Raw genomic sequence first — 27,432 nt, forward strand, 5'->3', positions numbered from 1 at the left:
GGAACTGACTGACAGTCGAAGGTGCGCAGAATCATTTGTTCCCGAATTCACAGTGCACTGTGATCCAGATCATTCCTATTAACGCAACATTCTGTAAGGTAGAAATGTAGACGCCCAATGGATGGATAAAATCACCGACATTGGCTCCCAAGGGGTACTGTGATGTTGATATGTAGAAACCAGGTGAGCCAATCAGGAAGTCTCGATTCTCGATCGCCGATCACCTTTCTGCCCCACCAAAACACATTTTATTGCCTCAGGCATCAGGATTGCCTTTGTCGCGCACATCGTTTGCAAGATGCCGAATCGTCCGGTGGTACTTCCCGCATTAAATGGTTTGGTTGTGATCGAGGCACATAGCTGTGCGGAAGAGACGCAATCCAGGTACAGGATATTTTTCAGTATGAGCTCGGCAATTCTTGTCCCACTCATCGCCAACTTTACGACCAAGCTTCACTGCTTCATTCTTCTTGCGCCACAACAATGTTGACTGATACTCCTCCAGGGGAAACGCCAAGAAAGACCGAGAGATGTCTCTCGTGATCTATCTCTTGTGGCTTCTCCCACAATTTTCTTTCAGCCCTAGCATAGCAAGCCTCCTTGCGACCTCAAGTATCCCAACAATGCGGCGAATCTCAGCGAGGCGGTATCTATGAACCATGATATTGTCCGGTTTGAAATCAGCCTTGAGGGAAAGCACACCTAAGTCCGTCAAAAAGTCAGTCCATGGAGTAACCTAGCGAATCATTCACATGTGGTGTCTAATAATGTGGTAGCATTTGACGCGCTGGACTCCCGACTCCCCTTGTGAACAGGACGAAACATCCCTCGTTGACTAAACGCCTCCGAGTCCCATACATACTAGTATTAATCACACCTAATTCTTAACCTGGCTCACTCATCCTAGCCTTGAATTTGAACCTTTTTCCCTTGAGATATCGAATAAAAACTGAGAGACCGAGCGCGAGGCGCTTCAATTCTTTCGAGCGACTTTCCCACCGCCACTATCTATCCAATTTGATCGTCGGCGTAGAATTCAAGGGAAAGTAGATATTACCTGGAGGTAAATATCAAAACTACGAGTACTACTACTGGTGAATATATTAAAATAAGTTTACTGTTTACAGCCTCCAGGGCTTGTTATGCAGGTGCCTGGCACTTAAATTGAGAGTGACCTCGAGACTTTACGAAATTCAATACCTCCTAGTATTTCTAGTAATCCATCCGTTCCAAGGTCGTTCTATACAATGATGTTTATGTAGTCTATATACCCGAAAAACCGTCTATCAAGTTGTGCTACTACTTATACTAGTAGTCGGCACGTCAATCATTCACCTGCCGAAAAGCAGCCTGGATATTATGAAAACCAAGAGGGGGGATATTCAGAAGGTCACCTCCTCGTTCTTGCGTCTCCATTTTCCGCCATATACTTGGAGTACGATGGTTGGGATCACACTGACTGCCACAATCATACCACAAACAATGCCCGAGCTGGCAGCTACTCCCACGTTTTCGAACATCGAAGTAAACCTAGATTGGGTGTCAACAAGCTTTGAAATTTAGATTTTAAGTCTTCTGAGGACAGTCTCACCAGAACGGGCCGAGGAAGCCCCAGATTTGTCGAACAAAAGTGATGAAAACACCCACGCTTGCTGCCTCCTGCGGGTGGGTGTCAATCGCATAAGTGACCATAACCGTCGTAACCATTTGACTTCCTGCAGCAGCAATACCGGTTCCGACAATAGGTGTGACAGTCCAGGTTCCGGTCGGGGCTTGCTCCGTGCAAACAAGAAAGACGATAAGTCCCACACAGGAAAGGGCGAAGCCAAAGTAGCTCAGCCAGAGCCGGAACTCCGGTTCTGCGTTTCCTTGGGTCCGCTTGGCGCGCATTCTCATCCAGTAATCCGATAGACTGCCGCCCATCTGCTCGCCTATTATAGATCCAATAATCATGCCGAGGAATTGAAGGCCGACTTGCTCTGTGTTGAGATCAAATTTTGATTGCAACAGCTGTGGAATTTCCACTGTGGCCAAGATATTGGCAAATAGGAACACCATAGCATAGGCGCAGGTGGGCAGAACGACGGAAGGATGGGCGAACATGGTTAATGGCTTGATGAATTCGAAGAATGTAAAAGGTGTAGGATCAATACGGCGGACCGAGATATATTCTCTTTTGAATGTCGATTCCTCTCTCCACTCGCCACTATTCACGTAGCGAGTCTCAGGTCCAAAGAAGAGGTAAAGAATGAACTGGCCTCCATTGATCTATAGCAGATATATAATTAGTGGGAATGATATGCGGATATCTCTAGGGTTTTGATCTTACCATGGCCAGAACCCAATAAATCCACTCATAGCCAGCCCGATAAGCGACGAATCCAAAAATAAATGGCCCAAGAGGAACCCCGAGAGTAATCATCACGGTCCATATTCCCATGTAGCGAGCACGATCCTTCTTAAAAGTCGTCTCCATTACCACAGCACTTCCGATAGCAGAAGCAGGGGCGATAAAGAAGGCCGAAAGAGCTCTGCAGGCCGCGGTCGCTCCGTAGGTGGTACTCTTCGCACATCCCACATTGCAAACGAGACTGCAAATTAATGACAGTAAAAATATAGGACGGCGACCAAAACGGTGTGCGAGAGGTTTCCAGAAGAGTGGTGCGCCTCCGAGGACGGCAATTTGCAGGGAAGTCAGATAACTCGCTGACTGATTGGAGACACCATATATTTCCACAATGTTTGAGTATGCTGGGATGATACCGGCCGCTGCAAATGTACCCATGCATGCGTGGAAAGCGACTAAGATCAAGTTCATAATTTTCTGCGGCCAGTACAGGCATCTGGTCAGCTATTTTGTCGAAAAGAATTCCCATCTGAGGTCTACCCTTCGAGAGGGCAGGAGTTGGAACGAACCTTCCATTCCGGCCAATTGTAAGGATCCGCGGGATCCATCGCAGGAATTGGATCGAGATCAAATGTTCCATGACGCTCCATCAAATAATCTCGGTGTGGTTTGGATAATCGTGTCGACTCGGCAGCAGAATTGCCTATGTTGGACGCGTCTGCCGCCGCACTCTCCACGAATTCCATGTCTTGCTTTGCGTACGCCTCTTCGACATCGCGGTTGGCAGCTGAGCGCTGCTCCATCTCCGTGGATTTGGCCATGTATGTTTTGTCGTCGGCTCGGGCTCGGGTTGTGAGTTGTAAATGTAGTGGCCGCGATTGGGGAGGAAGAAAGTGTTGGTAGAAAGGGATTGCCCCAGAATGATGGAGTACCCCACGGGTCTACCTCATGGGGTATCTCCGTCGGATCCACTCCCTGCTCCGTATGTCCGTGGCGATGGCAAAAACCTGAAGTTGTACTGCGGTCGCTTGCGCGTCAAGGTTACTACTTTATAGTTGTCCGCCAAAGAGGAGCTCTAACCCTGTTTATTTCTTTGCCATATAAATACATAACTTCGACCATCTTAAATGGAGAATGCTACATCTACGACCTCGCTGGATTCGACCTAAACTCAATACCCAGGAGTCTCAGGGGAACCCCGTGCAGGGCGATTGGGGGTTAGGTGCATCTCCAGCTGGTTCGTACGGGTAAGCATTTTGCAGGTGGGGTGTGGGGAGCCAATCTGGACTTTGCAATTATATACTGCTGCTAATAAAGAGGAATTAATTCCACGGTCAACAGTAAATTGATTGCTAATGAATAGAATATGTACTATTTCAGCCGTTGCCTGGCGCTTCAAAAGGCTTGTTCGGCATTGAACGCAGCAAGCCCACCCGATCTCTCAGCCGAAGGACCCGATCCTCTGCCCGTTCGGCTTAAATCAGCTCTTTTTTTCGGGAACTGCCGACAAGGGGTTGCCACTTGAACCAATCATGTTGTAATTAATTGACCCACATTCACGTCTGCCGACGAAGCTCGCCAGGGCTGTCGGCCTCGTTCTACGTATTTCTCTGTTCCTCGTTTCCCCATCTTATGTATCCGGCTTCTCCGCATTCTAACACTCATCTATGAGTATATTCATTCCTACTAGTACCACTGAAAAGTAATATTTTCATCTTTCTTTGAATTTATTGTATATTAGCCGACACTCGGTGAAGTAAGAGTGTACTCCATTTGCAGAGCCCAGCCGAAATCTGTGGATAGTGGGGCAGTGGCGAGTGCAAAAGAACATACATATGGAGAATCCAAGTTAAACAGAGCTCATCTAGTCGACCGGTGAGTCGTTCAAATGGAGAGCCCTTGCAAATTCAACTACCGAGGTTATACCGGGAAAGTCAATACTATTTCCAGATTCTAGTTCATAAAAGGTTTACACACAAGAATATATACCATCCATGGATACTAGTAAGAGTAGTAGTAGTATTAGTAGTGGTGGTGGTGCAGGAGAACGTGAAAAGGCCACATTGGTATCTATCTATCTAGGTAGAAGAGAGAGATGGGAAAAGAAGAAGAAGCGGACTCGGCAATGTCGTCAACAAAGACTGCAGAAACACGTACATGTGCGCCTGATTAAAGAGTAGTTGCATGTCCTGCCATATTTAAGTTTTCAACCAGACTCGCCAAACATAGCAAGAAGGAAGTTTGACCTTGGAACAATAGTAATTCGTTCGAGCAAGTACGAAACTCCAAAGTCCAAATTCTACTGCCCACCTGGGCAGGTGCATGATATATATCACTTCTAGACTGGACTTGCAAGTACTAAGCTACTAAGTAGCAATGAATACCGGCTCTTTTGATACCTCGAGGCTAGACTGTCGTAGTCCTGAAAGTACTGGGCAAGCTATACGGTTCAAATGCGACCGCCAGCCTATAAATGGCGATTTCGGATCCAGTTTTTGTTGGGCCAGTGTCTGTTTCCCAAATTCCGGTTCAAAGTAATGCTGGCCATAGTTTTACTTATCTCTAGCCAGGTGATATTTTGATTGGAGCTGCAATCGCCATAATTCATAGAACCTGCAAAGAAGTCTTGACCTGACTTGTGGAAAAATTCTTCGAGCCATTTTCGAGGGTTGGTGTGGAAACAAAGCTTCCCATGTGTTTTCCAAAGGTCTTGCAAAATCGCGGGATTGGCCTTCGCGAAATCAAATCGAAAGTCCGTGAACACGCGTAGGCTTTGGTCTGATTTATTCAACCAGAATGTGGATCTGATTTTAACATCGGCAATGGGACTTTTATCGGAAAAATAGTCATATGTTAATGTAGCACAGGTACAGCCTCGATCTCCAGCACATTGAATGTGATGTTTCCAAGCATTGCGAGCTAGATATGCTGTGAACCGATCAGCTAGATTGTTTGTAGTAAGAGTTGGCACTTTTTCACAGCCCCCCTTCAAGTTGTTGTGGGATATAACGCTCATTGACACCAGCACCTTTTGCTGTGGGCCACACCTCAAACTTTCTTTACTGCGAACTGAGCGCCCTTCAATCTCACGGAAGTCATCCCTCGCGCCAATTTTCAGAGCGTTGATCAAGTCGAGCTTGTCACGGACAGTGATGCTTAAACCAGGGAAAACATCAACTATGCCGGCATACAGCTGGTCACATCTACGCGGGCTGCATCGAGGAGTAATCAGAGATGAGGGCTGGAGGTGAAGTACTAGTAGCCATTTGGACTTAAAGGCCCGCAGTGAAGAGTATTGATGGAGAGTCAGACATTGAGGGCAGAATTTCCAACGAGCGTTTTGTAATCGACGAACGAGCTGTGTCCTCGGCTGAGGTGTATATGTGAAGTTTAGAAAAGTCCGGTGCTCACGAGGCAGCATGTCTTGGATTGTCTTTTGCTGCAGAGCAAGGAACTTTAGGAAACAAGAAAATGTTGTTTTGCAGCTCAAAGCAAAGCAAACCTGATCTGGGCATGAGAGCATTGGAAATATGCGTTCCATGATTTCGAACGTGGCGAGCATTTTTGAGTGACAAGTGCGAGTTATCAAGAAAAACGTCAATCGGTGCAAGAAAGAATCACTAGATTGCAAACGACCAACACCAGAGTCTCGACGATTCAATAACCTAGGTATTTCAACAGGAAGAGAAATTTTTGCTGCAGTTCTTCTGGGTCACCTGTTGCGCTTCTCAACCATGGGAACCTCAGATGCAAGTTACATCGATTATGTCTTATTCGCGTCATCAGCCTTATGGTCTGGCAGCCGCATCCAAGAAAATTAAGCTTTCGGACTGGCATAGTGCACCAAGCGAGGCCGTTCCGATATTTGATACAGAATGGTTTGCTCCTTCCCCACAGCGTCTCCTAGAAACTGACCTGATATTTTATACAGTATCATTTGTTCCTTCCCTAGAGCCTCTGCCAGCAACCGATCGAAGCATGGCAACCCAACCATCGCATCATGTTTACTAAATCTCGGTCCCTCATCCAAGAACCGTTTTTTTTCCTTTTCTTTCTCTCCCCAGTAAGTATACCCCTTTCATTCATTTTCTTCTGCTGTACTAATAACATTCTTTGCCATGGTTGAGATGAATATAACCAGTGTGGTTATAGGCGCTGTTTTTGGGGCGATCCCAGTTTACCGGAGTGGGCGTGCGACGTATGAGTTTGCTAGACGTAAGGGCTGGTGGATGTGGAAGTGGTTGGAGAATCTCTCGTGGTTGCAGGATGGGAAGCCAGACTTGGAGCAGGGGATTGGCCTTGACGCCGCCCTGGATCGGCACCTGGCAGCTGGAAGAACTGTCATGCTGGCCGTGACAATTCCTCCGTCTCCGGAAGGAGAACAAGGGGGCCGGAGGCCTGCTTCCATCCTCGAGGCGAGTATTCTGGAGCATGGGCCTGATGGGTTTGATCTTCGGGCTGCAGTGGAAGCTGTAGCAAACGGGGTTGCGGAGGTGGTTGAGGCTGGAGGTGGGGGTGCTAATGCTGCTGCTGCTGCTGGAGGAGATACCGATGGTGGTTGATTTTGGGATCCCTTTCCTTCCTTTTTCTTTTTGGATACCCTCTTCATTCGTTTATTGACTGCCCTTTTCATTCTTTTACTGCCTGCTCTTTTCATTCTTTTGTTGAGTGCCCTTTTTATTCGTTGCTGAGTGCCCTTTCCTTTCGTTAATTCAATGCCCTGTTCATTCATTGTCGGATGCGTTGCTTGTCTATTATTGGTCATGGCTTTTTGAAATTCTCTGTTCATTCATTTCAGCGATGTTCTGTCCTCTCCTTCTTTCTGTGCCGTTTGGGTTTGGTTGCACTGTATAGGAATTCTCTGTTCGTTCATTTCAGCGATATTCCGTTCGTTCTTTTTTAGATAGTGTATATAGAACACTGGCGACGAGCTTACCCTTCTACGCAGGGTCGGTGACAAGTAGTCTTCGGACGAAACCAAGATGAGTTCAAATTCAAATTCAAGTTGTTTTTGTTTTGACCTATTCCTGTTCCGTAATAGAGAATTTATCTAAAGATTCCAAGTCAGTAAGGAAGTTGGTAGTAATATGCTAGTATGTATTGGCGACTGCTTGCAGATACCAATGCCATGGAAAGCCGTAGCTGCATGGAACTTGAAATTTCATGCAGAAGCCTCATGCATTTAAATTGCCTTGAATATGCCCACTGGCAGATGTCGAGGAAATGGTAGTTCTAGTTCAACATGGCGAGCTATTCCATTACCTAGTTATCTGCTTTCATGGCGGGAATCGACCAGGTTAGTGTCGCTTAGCGCGGAAGTTTGTTAGATTCGATCGACAACTAGCTGAAAAAGCAGGGATATTTAGATTTACCGTCCGGGTACTCTGTATGGGTATGTAAGATGTGTTGCGCACGGACGTCAAAGACCGTTGGGCTCGATAGTTCAGGCACTCCATATATAGTGAAAGGTGGTGCATGGATCAAGTGTCAATACGAACATGACGCCATAAGAGGTTGAGCACATGGTGCAAAGCTTATGTTGAACGGAGTGCAGCAAAGCTCGGGTGGTCCGCAAGGAGGCCAAGGTGGCCAGGGAGCTTCCCCGCGATTAGGAGCAGCGCTCCACTGCAAGATGACGGTTGCCAACCCTCGAACAAGTCAGCTGGGATGGCGATAGGGAATCATATGAGCAACGACCGCCAACGCTAGACCGCGAGGAGAGGGTATGTGGGGCTCCGTTGAAACCAAAAATGGTCAACATTCAGCTTTGAAGGGGATATGAGGGACGGAGCAGAGCCGAGAGTACCCTGTAATGAAACAAAAACACAAAGACGATCATTCGGTCGCGCGTGGGCATATATTGCAAGATTTCTGGCGTGATCAATATATCTTGCGTGATGGAGATCAACATAATGGATCTGAGGCTATGACCGTGAGTGGTACTCCGTAAACCCGAAGGTGGTGATGATAGCCTCAGAATGGCCGCAAACGTGCGCCCGGATTGCACGCGGACAGGCGCTAGCGTCAGCACCAGCAGATCCTAGCGGGGCAGAAAGGCGTAGATCCAAAAAAAGACAACAAATATCCTCATAGAAGAGGAAATAAATATTGACTCTTGCTCATTGTTTTTCTCAGTCATTCCTCCCCCTTATCGCGGGGATCATCCGCCTCTTCTCACCGCCTCCCGTCCTCCTCTCCACTTTTTACTTTTTTGGCCACGCGGACTGGAGCTTGCATCGGAATTTGGATTTCTGAACCTTACCTTGAAACAGGTCTCATTTTCTTATAAGATCCAAGCCAGATGTCTCATAGTCTGGTGAATCAACTGCCTAGGGTTGGCACTTATCGCCTGCGTTGATCAGTTCCCATCGATATCCCATTTGTATACGACAACACGCATCTTAGTGAGTTCTTCACATGCCATAGTGGGGAGCTATCACTAATGTCGATCACCTATGACAGCGCTTGAAATAATCCCCGACCACTACAACAGTACAAGGCTACCCGAATAATGACTTCTCCGGAGGGTTCACCGGCCTCGAATACAGGCGCATCCGAAGAGACCGGAGATAGCGCGGCGCAAGCTGCACCAACGGCGCCACTTTGGAGGAGGATGTTTGGCAACAAGTCGACGGATAGTGAGAATGCCAACGGCGAGCCCACATATCGCGCAAAATCGACCCTTGGCATCCTGAGTGACAAAGAGACGGATGAGGTACCTGGTAGGTCGCAATCTTGCTCGAGCGCCGAGTTATCACTACACTCGAGCTGAACGTAAGCTCTGTCGCACCCGATACTGATCCTCGTTGGCTAGGTACCGTTCTTCTCCTTTCTGCGCAGCGCAACGAGCCCTTGGGATTAAGAAATCAACCTGCACGCACATCTACCTCGTCTCTACGTTCCTCCAACCCGCCTTCTCGCTCATCCTCCCTCACTCCGACCCCACACAAGAAGAAGACCTCCGACGGGACAATTGTGCTCGAGCCACAGCCTGATGACTCGGTAAATGATCCTCTGAACTGGCCAGTCTGGCAGAGAGATGCTTCCTTGCTCTCCCTGGGCTTTTACTGCTTGATGGGAGGAGGTATGACTACAATCCTAGCAGCAGGATTCAATGATGTGGCGCAGACATACGATGTCCCCAAGCAGCAAGTCGCATATACGACTGGTCTCTATATGATGGGCATGGGACTAGGCTCAGTTGTCATGTCACCAACAGCCATCCTTTTCGGGAAGCGCCCCGTTTATTTACTCGGTGCCACTCTATTCATCATATCTGGAATTTGGTGCGCATTGTCTCCTAGCTATGCAAGCCTGGTCGTCGCTCGCATTTTTCAAGGCGTTGCAGTAAGCCCTGTGGAATGTCTTCCATCGGCAACAATTGCCGAAATCTACTTCTTACATGAGAGGGCTTACCGCGTCGGCATTTACACCTTGCTTCTGCTCGGCGGTAAGAACCTTGTTCCCCTAGCCAGCGCAGCGGTCATCGGGAGCCTTGGATGGCGCTGGGTGTTCTGGATTGTCGCCATAATTGTTGGTGCATGCTTGATTCTTCTTTTCTTCTTTGTGCCAGAAACCTTCTGGGATCGCACGCCTCGTCCTAGACGCCATCACCACAAACGCTCACATTTGCCAAGAACAGTGTCTGGTCTGGTCTCCCACGGCTTCCGTGGACGTCGGTCTCATGCGCAGGTGCATGATGAAACTTCCGAGCTCAAGGAAGAGAAGGAAGATGTTCCACAAGTCCCTAAGAAGGCCAAAAATGCGCACGTTGGATTCGTCGACGAGCCGGAGGAGGATCAAGAGAAGGCGTCGCATCTCCGACATGAAGTAGATCTCCCGCCAAATGTGCATCATGTTACTTCGGAAGATAATATCATGACTGAGCCATCGACGCCTGCGATCGAGAAACCGGACGATTTGCTATACCCACCGCACGCCGCCAGCCCTCCTCACATTCATATCCAGGACTCGAGCGATCTGGAAGCAGCTCCGAGGAGCGCAGCCTCACCGGCGCGAAGCGCATCTCTTGAGCCTATAGCCTCTATCAGCTCCACCATCCATTACACAAACCGCCTCCGCGAGAAACCCAAAATACCCTACGTGTCGATGCTTAGAATCTGGAACGGAAGGATCGCACAGGACAACTGGTTCAAGATCGCACTTCGACCCTTTATCCTGTTCGCATACCCTTCTGTTCTATGGTCGACCGTTGTGTACTCCCTATCAGTGGGCTGGCTGATCGTTCTATCCGAGTCTGTGGCGGTGGTTTTCGAAAGCAGTGAACACTACGGCTTTACCGCGCTACAAACCGGTCTGGTCTACATTTCCCCTTTTATTGGCGGGCTACTCGGTACAGCAGTCGCAGGAAAGGTGTCAGATATCGTCGCACGTTTTATGACTCGTCGTAACGGTGGTATCTACGAGCCCGAGTTCCGTCTCGTCATGGCACTCCCCATCGCCCTTTCAACCGTTATCGGTCTGATGGGCTTTGGCTGGAGTGCTCAGCTTATGGATCACTGGATAGTACCAACTATCTTCTTCGGTATGATTTCCTTCGGCTGCTGCCTTGGAAGTACTACTGCGATCACTTTCTGCGTGGACAGTTATCGCCAGTATGCTGGCGAAGCACTGGTCACGTTGAACTTTAGCAAGAGTAAGTTTTCTCTCTGTTTTTCTCTGACAATTTCTAACAAGTTATCCAGACATATTCCACGGCCTTGTCTTCTCGCTTTTCATTGTTGATTGGTTAGATTCTGATGGTTCCCGAACGGTTTACCTCTGTCTCGGCGGCATTCAGATCTTCTTCCTTTCTATGTCGATCCCCATGTATATCTACGGCAAGCGAGCTCGTATGTGGACAGTGCGCAAGCGATTGATGGAGCGGTTTTAGATTGTGTTTGCCTTTTACGGTTACGCTTATGATGACTTTTCTTTCTCGTACGACTAGTAGTACCTAGGCACATAAAGATGTTAGATCTGAATTGAACTTGAATATGACGATGATGATAAACCTTGGAGCTCTGCCAGTCGGCTAAGCAGTTCAGCAGACTTTTCACCTGTCCCGGTGGTCGATACCACATCGCATACCTGCTCTACTTGCAGTAATACCTTGACCCTTTTGAGCTTAATTTGAACATTCAACCTTGGAAGTTGGAAACAAAGACTCGGATTCGCCGAGCGTTCAGGCAGTACCTACTCCCTAGGTAAGAAGCCTTACTAACTGACTACTACCTACCTAGTCCCCGCAAACCAATTTCTTCCAGAACTCTCACCGAAGCTCCAGCTTGAACTAAACCCCGTTGAACCTCCTGTACGTACGTTGCCAAGGTCCGGATGCTCGGATAGTAGAAACGAAATTCTCGGGTTTATCCCAGTGTTCTACTATGGAGTGGGACGATGGTCGGAGTTAAATACGACACCTGCGCGCATTTAGTATCACACTGGACTCCATGCCGATCAAGCACATGGCTTTTTTATGAAATCCCCCCCACTTCCGTTGAGAGCTCTGCACGATACAGTGGATCGGTGGAGGAACATGTGGCGTGGGAGGGAAACTGATCCGCGCACTGGAGCTTTATATGACAGGATTTTCGGAGTTGGTGAACAAATCGGGTAAAGCGCAGATCGATAAAGAATCGGAATCGCGAACCAAATCAGTAACTTGAACTTGAAAGGGAATGCAGCTGCCAATGTTTTCTAAGTTCGAGTTCCTTGGCTCAACGGGTTGTTTCTCCGAGAAGTCGCCGCGGTGGGAACGACTAGGCTTGGGAATTGGAGTCGAAAGACACGCTCCTGGTTTTCGTTTCCTTTTGGGTTAATGGACCGGGTTACACCGGGGCTTATCAGATCCGACTTGGTATGATGGGCCAAACCTGGTGCCACTGAACCTGACCTCGTATGGCGGGTAGTCAGTATGTACGATGTGTGGGAGGCTATTCCTGTTACGTTTTCAATTGGAGAAATTGCATCGAGTGGGCTGTGGTCTGCTCCAAATTAAGAATTTAAGCTTGTCGGAACATGCCCGTTATCTGATCTGGACCCTCTCCACCCCCCCCCCCTTCTCTCGGGCCCGGCATTGCGTCTAACTTTGTGAATGCCCCCGACGGATGTTTTTATTAATTTTTGCTCCTACTTAAGTAGAAACGTAGCCTCCGGATCTGCGCGCTTGAAAAGCGTCTTCTCTTTCCCTCCCCCCCCCCCCCGTTCCGTTATTTAGAGTGCCCTCTCGCTCTCGCTTTGCTTCCACCATGGCGACAACGAAGGAATTGACGCCCAAGTCTGTGGCGGAGGAGGTTCAGCCGGTGATTTCGGACGGAGATCAAAAGGATGAGTCAAATGATGGGAGGACACCTCCGCCACTGGCCGCGAAGCTTTTTGCGGTGGTTTTGATTTCGTGTATCAGCTTTGGGTCGCACTGGAGCTCTGGCGTGACTGGTGCTATGAAGAGCACAATTAAAAAGGTACAATATCACCGCGACTGCTTTGCCGAGAGATCGAAGAAGTGTGTGAACTAATTGGGCCGCTTGGGTATAGGACATGCACATTAACAACGTCCAATTTTCGCTTCTCGAAGCGAGTGAGGATTTCATGGCCACGCTTCTTCTATTGCCCAGTGGTATTATTACCGATCGCGTTGGCGGAGCTGGTGAGTCGAAGCTGAATCCATTTTTTGTTTTACTCGAAGTCGGAGAAACAAACTTGCAGTATCGAGGTGGCTGACGGGTATTCTCAGAGATGATCGTTTACGGAAATATCGTGTACACGCTTGGCTCGATTCTGGTTGCTGCTGCGACGACCGTCCGCTCGTTCAACTTCATGATTGGTGGTAGAGTCATTCTCGCCCTCGGTGATATCGCGACCCAGATTGCGCAGTACAAAATGTTTTCATCGTGGTTTGCGCCGAGTAATGGATTTGCGTCCACGCTTGGATTTGAATTGGCAATTGGAAAGGTACTGATGATCCCGAGAAAAGAAAATATGTATTGATTGGATGTTAATTCGATATAGATTGGAGGGTTCGTCGGAAAGTCAACTGCGAACATTATTGCAAAGGTGAGTACCAGTCGTATATAAGTTATTGACCTTGACGCTGACAAAGGTAGAACACTGGAAACTTTGCTTGGGTCTTCTGGACGGCTGTGTTCATGAATCTCTTCACCAATGCCGCCTCGGCTGTCTTCTGGTTTTTCAATAAATACTGCAACAAACACTACAGAGGCCGACGAGACAATGCGACCGATGAGGTATTGACAGAAAAGAACAAGAAATTTGAATTCCAGAAAGTGTTCCAGCTACCGTGGATGTTCTGGGCTGTTTTGGGATTCTCGTTGTTCCAGACGAGCGCTGCTTTAACATTTAGCCAGAACGCAACAGAGCTGGCGGAACAGCGATTTGCGGTCGATTCAATCAAGGCTGGCTGGTACAGCTCTTTATCTCAATATGCCGGTAAGCGAGAGGAGATGATGTGTGGAAGCATGGTCTCCAATTAACGCCGTCCCCAACAGGATTCTTCCTTGTGCCGTGCTTGGGTGTATTTATCGATATTCTCGGTCATCGGGCATCTGTCTGTAAGTGAAAATTGCTCTTGCGATGCAGTAGTTAGTCATGCGATGTTAACTAGGTGTTAGTATTCACGTGTGGTTTGGGCATGCTGCTTAGCATGGCTCTGCTCAACTTTGCCACCTCTACAGCAGGCACTGGAGCGTCATTCGGCATCTATGCCATCGCACTGTCCCTTGGCCCAACCTCCGTTATCGATAGTATCCGCACCACACTCTGGCATCAGTCTGTCTTCGGTTCGGCTTATTCTTTGAAGGTGACGATGAACAATGCGTAAGTATCTATACCCTTCAACAGCTATTTTATCCCCACTGACACATGATAGCATGGGTATTATCGTCCGGATTATCACCGGAGCCCTGCAAGATGCCGATGACAATTCGTATCGACGTGTCGTCCAGGTGTATCTGTTTCTCGTGGCGGCATCGTTGGTCGTGGGCAGTGCAATCCTAATCGGGTCCTATACATCGGACTATCTCGCCCCGTTGCAGTGGACTCGGAAGAAGCGGTTGAGTTCTGGTGCGGAGATTATTGCAGCAAATAAAGAGCGCAGCCTGGTGACCAATGCTCAACGCACCCGATACATCTCGGTTGGTTGCTTCAGCGCATTGCTGCTCTTGACGGTGGGAGGATGGGTGGCGTACATTTGGGGCGCAGTGACAGGGAATAATTCGTAAGGACTGAATGATAGGATGACTGATATGATGACCGAGTTTGTGTGGTCATCGGCCTGGCGCTGCTGTGTGATATGTGTTCATAACTACATATCAGCCGTCAGATATTGATATTGAACGGATTTCCCAAACTCATGATCTGAAGAGTCATGCCATCCACCACTCATATAGGATGTGACACAGACCATGCGGAGGACATACTGATCCTCGAGCTTTTCATGCTGGGTCACGATGGGTTATTTTTGGGATGGCTGAGCTGGTGACCAGTGGAGGTGCAGGCCGAGGTACAGAGTACAAGTGGGATACTGGGTTTGAATAGGTATCACCTCCTGATTTTAGGTCCATCCCTTGTACCGGTACGTTTGCGATAGACAACATACCCCATACCCTAGGGTAGCGGAGCATCCTCGATCCTCGTCTCGTTTGGGTAATCAAGTCGCCACCGCCACCACATGACGCCAACGAGCGCCACAAGCGCCAATGCCCGATTGTATAGTTCAGAAGCCCACAACGCGGCAGCCCAAATGTATGGGAAAAGCGCCAGTGACGCGTTGGCTGGAAAATGAGCAAAAGTTGCACCGCATAATACCGACTGATGTCGGTGGCGGAAAGAAGGAGTTGAAGGACTGATGGAAACGACGCCTTCAAGCCACCCAAACACGGAAGGATTATAACTGGTCCAACTGGAGATGAAATCCACCCGTCAGGGATTTGGACAAGGGATTGACCAGTGAGGGGATTGTGGGAGGTGGGTTAGTGGTGGATTGGCGGTGGATTGGAGGCGCAAAGATGTGCCTGATCGCCCACTGAGAACATCCCGTGATTGGGCCTGAGGCCAATTTGCACCTTCCACCACACATCCACCTCCACTTCTCCTCCGCTGCTCTCTCCCCTTCCGCATGTCCCGCATGTTTGGCTTCATGGATCGTCCACTCTTACTCAATGGCTGTCTGCCTTATCCCTTTCCAAACTTTGACCCCCGGCTGAGCAAGCGGTGGGGAATCTGAGGGCACGCACCAGATCGAGACAATGCCAATCATCAATCAGATCGCTTGGACTTTTTCTCCCTCGCTGCCCACACCCTTCCAGTGGTACACGAAGTACACACATCGTACCGTCCACCATGGTCAGTTTGGTCCCCACCTGACAGTTGAAGCCCGTTCATTTGATCTTCAGTCCTCTTCTCTCACCCTTGGATCCGCTTCTCTTGCCTTTCTCTTCCCAATTCTCTTGAGACTGAGTGGGGGTGATCGTGTACAACCATCCACTTTTTTCACCACACACACACACACACACACTTCAACGGCATTTTGTTGCCTCCACCGCTCGATGACTGATCGACGTGTATCATTCAGATCCCCTGGAGACCTCTTCCCTCACGCATCTCTCGTCCCCGGCGCCTGAGCCTTCACCACCCATTGAAGCAGACGACTATCGACGACTATCGACGACTACCAACTATACCTTTGAGCTCGAAGTGACGCTTGCGCGGCCACTGGCCCCTTTGGATACTGGGCCTTGGGCTTTGGGCATGCAGGAAGACCGTGCTCTGCTACTTGTCGATCCTGCAGCAGAGTAATGGAAGAAACAACGACATGTCAAGCCGCCCAACATGGCGCTGATCGCAGAACGAGGGAACTATATCGCTATTATCAGCCCGGTGGCCCAACACACTCTCTCCCCGCTTGGCTCTCCGCCACAGGAGAGAGTCGATCAGCTGGATCGACGGGCAGTTCAAGCACCCCTGTGCGTGATAGTTCGGTAGCAGGTTCCAATAGTAGTGCGACCTCAACTCCCTCCACTGCAATCGGACCGGAGGCGTTGGTCCTTGGATTATCCAATAACACCTTGACTTCGTTTGCACAGCTTGCGGCACTACGCCTGAATGTGGAACGAGCTTTCATATGTGTTCTCGACCGAGATATGCAATACATACTTTCTGAGGCCACGAAATCAGTTAGTCTGAATGACCACTCGGTCCACAACGATAAAGATGCGATTTGGTCTGGAAACACGAACGGCGAGAAGCCATGGAGCCTGTGTAAAGTAAGTATATAACCCGCATATCAGCTTGATCATGGAGTCCCTGCTATGTGTGTTTGTAGAGCTATATTGAGGGATCTTCAATGCTGGTGCTGACCATCTTCTCTATATAACAGGACACTGTTGCCCTTCCATCTTCCGATCGCGAAACTGCCGACTATTCGTACCTCGTTGTCAATGACCTATCCAGGAATGAACGTTACAGCAACCTTCCTTTTGTTCAAAACGATCCTCATTTTCGATTCTACGCTGGAACGCCCCTGACCACTCACAATGGTATAAATCTAGGATGTTTTTTTATATTGGACAAGGAACCTCGTGATGGATTGGATGCATTGGAAAAAGACACACTCGGGTCAGTGGCCATGCTTGTTATGGATTATCTGAAAGTCTGCCGACAGGCTTCAGAGGGTCGTCGAGCTGCACGCCTCTCTCGCGGACTGAGCTATTTCGTCGAGGGAAGCTCCAGCTTTGTGGAAAGTGCCGATCCCTCGCGGGCCGACAGCTGTCCATCTCAATCTGTGACCCCATCAATGAACAATCATCTCAGCACTTTTGGCGATTCGCGAGGGAGCAGCCATGATAACTCCGTCCAATTCGATCAAACTTCCCAGAACGAGAGAGCATCTCAAGCATCAGGCCAATCAAACAGCCCGCCCAACGATCGGAGCAGCCACGGAAACTCCGTCCAATTCGACCAATCATCTCAGAACGAGAGAGTATCTCGAGCATCGGACCAATCAAATAGCCCGCCTAACGATCGATCTCCGAGCAATGATGCGCAATCTGTTAGCTCTGGAGGCTCTAAATTAGACACCGGTACCTCCGGTGGGCGAGCTCTCTGCCAGAGTGGATCACCAGCAGCAGCAGAAACCGACTTCCTCCCGACGACTCGCATGGCAATTCCTGGGTTTTTCGCCGGGCCGCGAATTTGCTTCGTGAAAGCTTGGATTTGAGACAAAACGGCGGGGTCATTTTCCTTGAATCTCAAGGCACTCCTTTCTCCAGTCGAGATAGCGGGAGTGAGGACTCGATGAGTGATTCTACTGGTTCTGCAACTGTCTTATCCATGTCGACAGAGGACGAGCCATTTGCGCCTCGGGCGGGCGCAATCAGTGATTCCCCGGCGGCCTCCCTCGATCGGTCATTTTTGCAATTGCTCCTTCGACGATATCCCAAAGGAAAGATCTGGTCCTTCCATCGAGATGGCCTCATTTCCACATCTGACGATGATGACGACTTGAATTCGCGTGGCTCGACCTCCACTCCTTCCAATAGGTCGCCCCCAGGAGTTCCTCCAATTGACGTGACAAAGCCCTTTGGTAAGGGGAAAAGGCGAAAGGCTGCAGAAAACACCATGTTGAATCAGTATTTCCCTGAAGCAACGCAAATTATGTTCGTTCCGCTATGGAATGCTGTGAACTCGCAATGGTTTGCCGGGTGCTTTTGCTGGATTAATGTTGAGACACAAGTTTTCAGCTCTGCCGTCGAACTGAGCTCTGTTCTGGGCTTTGGATCTTCTGTCATGGCTGAGTATAGTCGAGTGGAATCGCTCATCGCAGATCGACAAAAGGGTGATTTTATCGGCAGCATATCACACGAGCTCCGCAGTCCTCTTCACGGAATCTTAGCTGCAGCTGAATTCTTGAACGGCACGAGCTTGACCGAATTCCAAGACTCGCTTCTTGGGACAGTAAATGCCTGCGGTCGGACTCTTCTTGACACGATGAATCAAGTCCTAGACTTCAGCAAGGTTGTTTCTCTGGAGCGAACATGGCGATCACTAAAGCGCAGGAAAGAGTCACCACTCGACTTTAGAGGCATAGACAATCTAGGCTCACATCTTGACTCTTACGTGGTGACGGACCTCGCGCTCCTAGCCGAAGAAGTTGTTGAAGGAATATGCCTGGGCCTGGTCTATGGAAATAAATCTGGGGCTTTTGCCGACCTGTCGGTTTTTTCGTCCGGCAATGTCGCCAAGGTCCAATCAGGTCGATCTCAAGTGGATGTGATCATTGATGTGGCGCCAGGCGATTGGGTTTATCGCACACAACCAGGCGCATTACGGCGCATTATCATGAACATATTTGGAAACGCAATGAAATATACGGACTCGGGGCGAGTAACCTTGAGCCTCGAAGCTTCTAGTCGTTCAGAAGGCCGTTCTCGTCGGCAGGGCTTAGAGGATCTAGTTACACTGACCGTAACAGATACTGGTCGCGGTATTTCGGAAGAGTTTCTTCGCGGAAAGCTATACACCCCATTCGCCCAGGAAGATTCGCTCGCTGTGGGAACCGGCTTAGGATTGTCAATCGTCAAGAGTCTGGTGAAAGCCCTCAATGGCCACATTCGCGTGCGTTCTCGCCCCGGCGAGGGCACGGTAGTGCGTGTTTCTCTTCCTCTTGCGCGAGCAGTCGGCGAGGAAAGTCCCCCTGTCGACCAGAGCTCCCATAACCCACAGCAAATAGAAACACTGACGGAAACCCTTCTTCTTCGTGAAGGGTTTCCTGGTAAACGTGCTGCTATTTGGGGTGTGGACCCGGAGCGTCTCGCCGAGGACCAGACCTGGGCCGAGATAGCGAAATATCTCACCGAGTGGTTTGGGGTGGAGCTCGTTGCTTGGCCATCACCGCTACCCTTGGATATGTTGGTCATAGAGGAATCAGTGTTGCCCGAACTGCGCAAAACGCCACTCACTGCAACATTACCATCATTGCTCATCCTTTGCCACCAACCAGTAGATTATGCTCTGGCGCAGACTGAATGGCTCGCGCTTGCAACCTCGGTGGATATTATTCGACGCCCCTGCGGGCCTCATAAACTGGCTCGCAGCGTTCTGAAATGCTTCCGGAATTCTCGCTCCACAGTGGTGACGCCCGCGAGTGTCCTTAGCAATCCAATGGATTCTATCGACTTTGTCTACCGGTCACCCCCGATCACCTCCGCGATCAATTCTACTTTCATGTCGCCGGTTTCTGTTTCAAGCTCTGCTGCTTTTGATGAACTTTCATTAGCAGTCGCCGCCGGGTCGAGTCTCAAGTCTATAGGCGAATCTCCCACCGATATTCCGTCAGTGGTACCCGAATTATCAGAGGTCATCGCAGCGTCTGCTCCCCCAGCGCCATTGGTAGAGGACACCATTTCCTCTTCACGACTAGCACGCGTCCTCGTCGTCGACGATAACCGAATCAACCTCAACCTGATGATGACTTTTATGAAGAAGCGGAATCTCACCGATCTTGCGTCCGCGGAGAATGGCAAGCTCGCCGTCGAGGCGGTCGAGCGAATGGAAATGGGCTTCGATATCATTTTCATGGATATATCAATGCCTGTGATGAACGGATTTGAAGCAACACGCGCCATCCGGGCCAGGGAGAAAGAAAATGAAAACCGCAGGCCGGCTGTCATTATCGCTCTGACTGGGCTCAGCAGTTCACGGGATGAATCTGAAGCCCTCTCCTCCGGTGTGGATATGTTTCTTACCAAACCAGTTTCCTTCCGAGAAGTATCGCGTCTTTTGGCAGAGTGGGAGGCGAATGGACTGGAGAAGGAACGAAATATTGCCTGCAAATTTGATTGACTTCGATCACTATGTATTCCTTCATGTTTCTTCTGCAGTTTGGGTATTGATTGCCCTTTTCTCTGTGTTCCATCTTGGTCTTTCGAATCTCCCTCCCACCCCAAACTTCCAGGCCCAGCAATATGCGCTCAACCCTCAGTCATTGTCGCGCCTTGGCTTATTTACCCTAAAGATTATAATGCAAGTTTCGTCATTGACTACCAAGTGACTTTTATTGATCATGTTGTGAAACATTCTCGTGAAGCCACCCAAGACAATGAACGTAGTGCTCACAGGTACTCTGTTCTATACAAAATCACTTGCTTTCATCTATGTCCCCCTCTTTTATTCTTCTTTTCTTTTTCTTTCACCCTTTTGTGGATGCATTTTCATGGTGCGTTGAATCTGGTTTGGCTGGATATACGGGAAGCTAGGACCAAAGTTTCCCAATATTATTTTATTATTTTACTATTTCGTGTCTTCTTTTCTTCCATTTTTTATTCCAATTTCTTTTCTATCTCTACATTGGGTAGAGGCTGGGTCGAGTGTCCTCGGGAAGTTTACCTGCTTGCAGTCTTATTAGTTCATCCTTTGCGGATTAACCTCACACACGAATCATAGTTACTTGGCACTGCTAGTTACCTGCGTTGGTTGAACTATCTACCAAAATACTACTTCAAGTGATAGTGAAAGATCAATATTGACCTGGCGTGACAGGTAGACATTTACGAACGCAGTTAGTGAAGCCTGGTTGAAGTAGCAATGGATTGACTATAAGGAGGGAGTGTTCTTTACGCCAAGCTATCAGACCGCGTGCTTGGTAGAGATTAGCCCAAACACCCGATGATCGAATGTAGTATATGTTTCCATCGGCTTATGCCTCCTGTGATATTCATTGGGTACCATGAATCTACCTTCTAAACAGACCACGACAACATTGTCCGTTTCTGTAGTTAGCCCCACCCCAGGCTACGGCCGTGGGCACCGGTGGCGGGGGGGGCTTCGTCTTTAGCGTGCGGGGTTAACGCGAGTTAAACCCTCTGAACTGCAGCCCAGCCCACTTTGCTAAAAGTCCCTGCGGCACTTTAGCGGATTTCAAGTATTCAATCCCACAACCGCGCGCTTTTATCAAAACATCTCCTTTCATTGACATTGATCCTCGCCTCCTACTCCAATTGCAATCATGGCCATCACCCAAACACCGAAGGTTAAGTCCTTTGAGACGAGACTGTTCATCAACGGCAAGGTCAGTTTGAATAAACCAGGAATGAATACTGGGGCTAAAGAATTGTTAGTTTGTGGAAGCCTCTGATGGTGGTAAATTCGAGCTGAAATCACCCGCCACAGGCGAAAAGTTCGTCGAAGGTATTGTCTTCATGCACCAAAGATATGCCAAGCAGGTACTAACACAATTGGAAAAGTCTCCGAGGCAACAGAGGATGATACAAACGCCGCTGTTGCTGCTGCTAAAGCTGCATTTCCATCGTGGTCCGAGCTCGCTCCCTCAGCTCGAGGGGCTTACTTCAAGAAGCTTGCCCAGTTGATTCGTGAATGCCACGATGAGCTTGCTGAGCTGGAGGCTTTGTCAATGGGGCGCCCTGTCTCTGCGTACTTCGAGTCCTTCGTCGTGGCAGAGTCTTTGGAACACTATGCCGAGGCAGGCTATGACGCTTTGGGAACGACCAGTTTGAACACGCCTGGCTTTGTGAATATCACTATGCGACAGCCGTATGGTGTGGTCGGTGCTATCATTCCTTGGAATGTGCCGGTTTTGTTCTTGGTTTGCCTCTCTTCTCAACTTCGCGAGGGTCTCTAACATGATTTAGATTGGTAAAAGTGCACCGGCACTGATCGCAGGAAATACTGTTGTGGTGAAAAGCAGCGAAAAGGCACCACTGACCGTGAGTTGAATCCTCAATTTTATTCCGCTCTCATATCGACGAGTGTATCGCTGGACAATAATCTTACCACGTCACAGTCCGCCAAAATTGCCACACTGATCGACAAAGCCGGCTTCCCTCCTGGTGTTATCAATATTATTTCAGGACATGGTCACATCTCCGGAAACGTAATGTCGCATCACATGGACATTCGCGTCCTAAGTTTCACCGGCTCAGGCAGAACAGGACGCGTTATCCAAGCCGCAGCAGCCAAGTCCAACCTCAAGAATGTAATTCTCGAGCTCGGGGGAAAATCTCCCGCTATCATCTTCCCCGACGCCAATATCGAAAAAGCAGTCAATCAGACCCGGTACAGCATGCAATTCAACACTGGTCAGGTCTGCATGGCTAATTCCCGCATCTACGTGCACGAATCGATTGCTGAAAAGTTCATTGAGTCGTTCAAGAAGAGCTTCGCTGATATCAAGAGCGGCGACCCCTTACTTCCAACCACGCAGCAGGGCCCACAGGCCGACGAGCTGCAATACAAACAGGTCCACGCTTATATCGAGGAGGCTAAAAGGGTTGGCAAATTGGCTATGGGCGGAGAGCCTTCTCAGCACGAGAATGGATTTTTCGTTCCCCCTACGGTATTCCTTGAAACGGCCGAAGACGCGAAGCCGATGAAGGAGGAGATCTTTGGCCCTGTCGTGCATATTAATACGTTCCGCGATGAAGATGAGGTCGTTGCCAAGGCCAATGATACTGAGTATGGTCTGTATGCGGCTGTTTATACCAAGGATGTCAGCCGAGCTCTGCGGATGGCGAAGAAGTTGGATTCGGGCAGTGTTGGAGTCAACTGTACTAGCCCGACCGGGGCAAAGGATATGCCGTTTGGAGGTTATAAGGCTAGTGGAATTGGTCGTGAGGGATGGACTGTTAGCATTAACAACTATCTGGAGACTAAGAGTGTTCTGATTAGTGTGGATGATGAGTGATCTTCCAGCCTTCGCACGGCGAGATTTTCATCGCTTGAAATTTATGCTATTTAGAGTTATGCTTCTCTGAGTAACGAACTCTTGATGTACTTCTTTACTCTTAGTTAGTACCTAGGTAGTAGAAACGTGCAAACTTCTGGATATGGTGCAAAAAGAAAGACTAATGTATAAGTGTGGAAGTTTGGTACTGGTTTACCATGGCACATTATATTTTGAATCTATGACTTTCCATGACACAACCTTGTAGGGACGTCCTAATTTATTTAGCAAACCAAGACCACAAACCTGAAGAGTATCAATACTATCAAAGCCGTTCCAAGAGAGAAGTTAATATAAATGCCACATTAGCGTGAGGAATCGTGAACGATGACGATCCTATAACTAACTAGTATAAGGCCCCGCCGTACTATGTACGACTTGTTTTATTATCTGAGACGACTACTAGCCTCCTTCCCTAGAGTCTTTCAAGGCCAAAATAAGCTTCCGTGTTCGGCTTCTGGAAATTAAACTTTGAATGTCTACGAATGAGTTGAACTAGTACTAGTAGTAATCATGTACCTAGGTAGTAGAAGAGTTTAATTCAGCCACTTGCAAAATTCATACTATTTCGCATATCTACCGACATATCAAACATTCACAGACTTGATAACTGGAATCTCGTATCCCGAGGGATAGAGGTTCGAGTAATCAAAATACAGTTGGTATATGCCCGACACATTCATTGGCAAGAGGCGGAACGAAGAGGTTAGAGTTCCGCTTGCTTCCTCCCACATCAGATAGGTTCCATAGAAGATGAAGTTATTTGTCACTGCATCAGAAGGAGTATCAACGCCATTCTTAGTGAAGCCGACCGGCAAAACCTTATCTGCGACGGGTCTGATGTAGAAAAGGGTTGATGGATCGAGTTTGGAGGCGGAGGGAGTGGCAGTCGTGTTAAGCTCAGTATTTTCCATTAAGACTAGTTATACCAGTAGTAGTCAGCTCCAAATGGTTCTATGAGATGTACTAGCATAGATTACTAGTAAGGTTGGACAAATTAAGAGCATTTTCTTACAGGTAACATCGGTAACAACATTTCCCTCTGCTTCCCACAGCGAAGCATCGCCGGCATACGCGAGCCCTAAAGTAGATATTAGCAGAGATACTTAGCTTCAGACACGATAGACTGACCGTCAGAAAAGAAAATATCAATATAAGATGATGCGACTCCGTATGCAACAAGTTTGAACGAAGTCGAATCGCGCTTCTCGAGCTCATTCCCCGCAGGTGCAGCCGTCGCGCGGGAAAGGAAGGACAAAACCATAGCGAAAATAAAAGGCTTCATGATGGCGGCTGTTAGTATTTTCCTGCCTCTGTGAACTAAAACGACGCACCTGGGGCTTTATGTAGTGTGGAACATAGTTATTGCTCCGCTGGTAACTAGTTAGTCAGAATGGTGTTGTGATGGATGTGGACGGCCCCGCCTGAGAATGACGCGGCCAAAGCCACCTCAAAATTAAGGGTGTTTGTAGAGTCCATAAGCTCCCGGCATGTCCAACTTTGCTCTCTCACTATGCCAGTTAGGTACTAGTTTTCTGCATGCCGATACTTTAAAAGACCTTTTGGGATCTCACTCCTCGGGTGTGGTCCACATTTATTCCCGAAGGATTTCTTTGACAGTTCTATTCGGAAGAACGTCTTACTAGTTGAAACTCTGAAAGAGGCGCACTTAATTTCCCGAGGCGAGGCCAACCAGCTTGCAGGATCGTGGGAGCTTGACGAGAGCGGTGAAATCTCGGTCGATATTTTATGGGTAAGCCCACGAGGTTGTGGGGTGGAATCGTGAATTTAGACTATACAAGCGATTGGCTGACAAGAAAGATACTTGGAGTCTTCTGGTTGATTGCTGCCAGTGAAATAAGCTAATTTATACACCCCAAATACATTTGACTCTATTTCTTTTTGGCTCAAATCTGACTGCCTGATGTCAACCTCGTGTACCCTGGACTTCCAAGGTTGCAGCCCACTACTCAGGAAGTTTGTAGGTACTACGGATGAGAAAAGGTCCTGAGGCCCACGTTGTTTGCACTAGGGCCGTTGCCAAGGAGATAGAATTTAAAGCGCCCATGTTCCTGCCACTTATTTAATCCCTCGGGCAAGTTACCTGAAACTATTGTCTATACTAACCAGGGTTTCTTGCACTATTAGTGACTAGCTTACTCGTAAATCAGGACTATGTTGGTATTTGGAGCATGGTACTCTCTCATGGCCGTTTGGAATGTGTCACAATTAGTTATCTTCTGTCGCTATCGTGTTTTGTTAATGAATACTTCTCAAGGTCAAAGAAGCGCCTTGGCATTCTAGGTGGCAGATTCTTATACAAGGCTTGATAATTTGTCACTAGTTTCAGGTTTGTATGATTCACGAGACAATATTCAAAATGCTATCTTTAACGCCGGAAATATTTAAGTTCAATTTATAGGTGGCAATGCTCGAAAGTATCGGGGACGTCCGATGTTGCGAAACAGGGATACACAAGCAGAAGCGAGTTCCAAGGTTCAAGAATCGAACAGTGAACTCTTTTCTCTGGCCCGGCCCGCTTGTGTGTGGGGCTTATTCGTCGTGACAACTTTGGAAGGTAAAACTTGAATGGGGGCTGAAAACAAAAGTCGCTAACATACCTAGACCTTCCTCCCCCTTTTATTTACCAATGCATTCTCCAGGGCTCTTGAACTTTAAATCCGATAACCAATATTTGAAATGACCTCGTTTCAATCGACTAGTAGCTTTGAACGGCTACCGCCAGAGTTGCTGGAATTCACCTTGATACAACTAAATCTTAGGACGCTCCTTACATCTGCCACACGAGTTTGCCACGCTTGGGCTGCCTTCATTCGAGACTCCACTGCGCTACAACAGGCACTATTCTTTGTGCCAAATACCAGGATCCACAGTGATAACAAGACTTAAGATTCGCTTGTGGTAGACGCTTTCCCGTCACTTTTTCACAAATCTGAGAAAGCTGAGGATGACTTCGAATTCACAATGGAATTTTGGGACCTGGCCAAACATCCCGAAAGGAGATATGCGTATCTGCGGCCTGAGGCAAGTTGACGTCGTATGCTAGTGCAGCAGCCACCGATACTCGGGATCTGGATCGAAAGTTTTACCACTATCCTTCATGCCAAATATTATGAGGTCCCGGTAAGTGGATAGTCTTGAAATTTAACGTGCGTGAGCGATGTTAACAATTACTCGCTTACTATGGCAATTTAACAGACCGAATAACGGTCTCTGTATGGAGACCATTTTTGAGGAATTATTGTTCAATAAAGAGCTCCCCATTGAAGGCCTGGAAGTCATTTGGCGGGGGCACTTCTCGCCTAGGGTTCGCCGGAAGATTGAGATGCTTGAGAAATTACGCCATCGCCCTCTTGATGTTGGCGTTGTACTTCAAGGAGGAACGTCCTCTGAAGACTACATTCGAGACTCAGATGAAATGACGAGGAGAATTTGGAGGGAAATAGAAGCTAGAACTTTAGTGGGATATTACAGGGCAGGTATTGCAGGTGGTCAATAATAAATATAGAAAGCTAGACTGTAGGCCTAAAATTGAGGATAAGGACTGGTGGTCTGAGTGTGAGGGGCATCCTTGGGACTTAGATTCAAGTTCCAAGGTTCAAGAGAGCACATAGAAAGTGTGGTCTCTAACGCCGGATATATTCGAGTTCGATTTATAAACTTGAATGCTCAAAGTTATCATGGATGGAAGAGAATTCGATGTTCCGAAACATGACCAATGAAGTTGGGACACTAAGAAGGAACGGGTTCAAGAGTCCAGCTCCCACAACCTCACATTGTTTTGACATGCTTCTTTCGAATTCTTCAACTTCTTCATTCTTCCAACGCCCCTTATCTTTGAAGTTACCACAACCACTATTCCGTCCTCAATACGAACCTTGAAGGTAAAAGAACCGAGGAGGTTTGAAACAGAAACTGATGCAGATCTCAAACAGAGAAAGACATCCCCGAGAACAGGGAGAAAACTAAACTGCCGGAAGAGTTTCTAAAACCATCACTACCGTACCAGCCCGGCTGACGATTCATTGCGCAGGCCCATCTTCCACCTGAACCGCAACTATCAACCTGCGAATGGTATTATAAAGACCAATTCTTTCAGTTTGATCCGCTTGAGCAATTTCAACGACATCCTCCGCTTCCAGGATTGATGGAAGACTTTACACTCGACTTGGAAATTGAGAAAACAATAAGAACTGGGGATAGACTCCGAGCACAGGTGTTCATGGTTACTCTATGTGGTTCCTCTGGCAAATCAATATGCTCTCTTCCAATACCAACAACTGGTCTGGTAGCAAAAGTGTTCGATCCA

General features: G+C 48.3%; 7 protein-coding genes across 7 annotated transcripts; 5 read left to right on the forward strand and 2 right to left on the reverse strand.

Annotated features, from left to right (window-relative positions):
- Positions 1-1,382: 1,382 nt before the first annotated feature.
- N7533_000943 (uncharacterized protein) lies at positions 1,383-3,168 on the reverse strand (the record flags this gene model as incomplete). The annotated part of the gene is made up of 4 exons (XM_057097593.1): positions 1,383-1,530; positions 1,592-2,268; positions 2,330-2,851; positions 2,917-3,168. 4 exons carry the CDS (start codon positions 3,166-3,168, stop codon positions 1,383-1,385), a joined length of 1,599 nt encoding a protein of 532 aa, XP_056966086.1.
- A 3,297-nt stretch (positions 3,169-6,465) lies between these two features.
- N7533_000944 (uncharacterized protein) lies at positions 6,466-6,909 on the forward strand (the record flags this gene model as incomplete). Its single annotated transcript, XM_057097594.1, has 1 exon — positions 6,466-6,909. The coding sequence occupies one exon, from the start codon at positions 6,466-6,468 to the stop codon at positions 6,907-6,909; it is 444 nt and encodes a 147-aa protein (XP_056966087.1).
- Positions 6,910-8,858: 1,949 nt separating this feature from the next.
- Positions 8,859-11,240, forward strand: N7533_000945 (putative MFS transporter; the record flags this gene model as incomplete). The annotated part of the gene is made up of 3 exons (XM_057097595.1): positions 8,859-9,069; positions 9,162-11,003; positions 11,053-11,240. The coding sequence occupies 3 exons, from the start codon at positions 8,859-8,861 to the stop codon at positions 11,238-11,240; spliced, it is 2,241 nt and encodes a 746-aa protein (XP_056966088.1).
- Positions 11,241-12,597: 1,357 nt separating this feature from the next.
- Positions 12,598-14,586, forward strand: N7533_000946 (putative MFS transporter; the record flags this gene model as incomplete). The annotated part of the gene is made up of 8 exons (XM_057097596.1): positions 12,598-12,810; positions 12,884-12,995; positions 13,083-13,300; positions 13,358-13,402; positions 13,453-13,795; positions 13,855-13,917; positions 13,978-14,182; positions 14,235-14,586. 8 exons carry the CDS (start codon positions 12,598-12,600, stop codon positions 14,584-14,586), a joined length of 1,551 nt encoding a protein of 516 aa, XP_056966089.1.
- A 1,575-nt stretch (positions 14,587-16,161) lies between these two features.
- N7533_000947 (uncharacterized protein) lies at positions 16,162-20,206 on the forward strand (the record flags this gene model as incomplete). Its single annotated transcript, XM_057097597.1, has 3 exons — positions 16,162-16,629; positions 16,743-17,454; positions 17,475-20,206. 3 exons carry the CDS (start codon positions 16,162-16,164, stop codon positions 20,204-20,206), a joined length of 3,912 nt encoding a protein of 1,303 aa, XP_056966090.1.
- A 1,162-nt stretch (positions 20,207-21,368) lies between these two features.
- On the forward strand, positions 21,369-23,063 carry N7533_000948 (aldehyde dehydrogenase family protein; the record flags this gene model as incomplete). Its single annotated transcript, XM_057097598.1, has 5 exons — positions 21,369-21,431; positions 21,481-21,550; positions 21,607-21,965; positions 22,012-22,086; positions 22,164-23,063. The coding sequence occupies 5 exons, from the start codon at positions 21,369-21,371 to the stop codon at positions 23,061-23,063; spliced, it is 1,467 nt and encodes a 488-aa protein (XP_056966091.1).
- A 626-nt stretch (positions 23,064-23,689) lies between these two features.
- N7533_000949 (uncharacterized protein) lies at positions 23,690-24,387 on the reverse strand (the record flags this gene model as incomplete). Its single annotated transcript, XM_057097599.1, has 3 exons — positions 23,690-24,021; positions 24,118-24,183; positions 24,234-24,387. The coding sequence occupies 3 exons, from the start codon at positions 24,385-24,387 to the stop codon at positions 23,690-23,692; spliced, it is 552 nt and encodes a 183-aa protein (XP_056966092.1).
- Between the last annotated feature and the right edge of the window lie 3,045 nt (positions 24,388-27,432).

This window comes from Penicillium manginii (genome assembly GCF_028828005.1).
Source record: "Penicillium manginii strain IBT 31320 chromosome Unknown utg000001l:1.0-3466041.0:1.0-3467806.0, whole genome shotgun sequence".
In the NCBI taxonomy this organism is placed as follows: domain Eukaryota; kingdom Fungi; phylum Ascomycota; class Eurotiomycetes; order Eurotiales; family Aspergillaceae; genus Penicillium; species Penicillium manginii.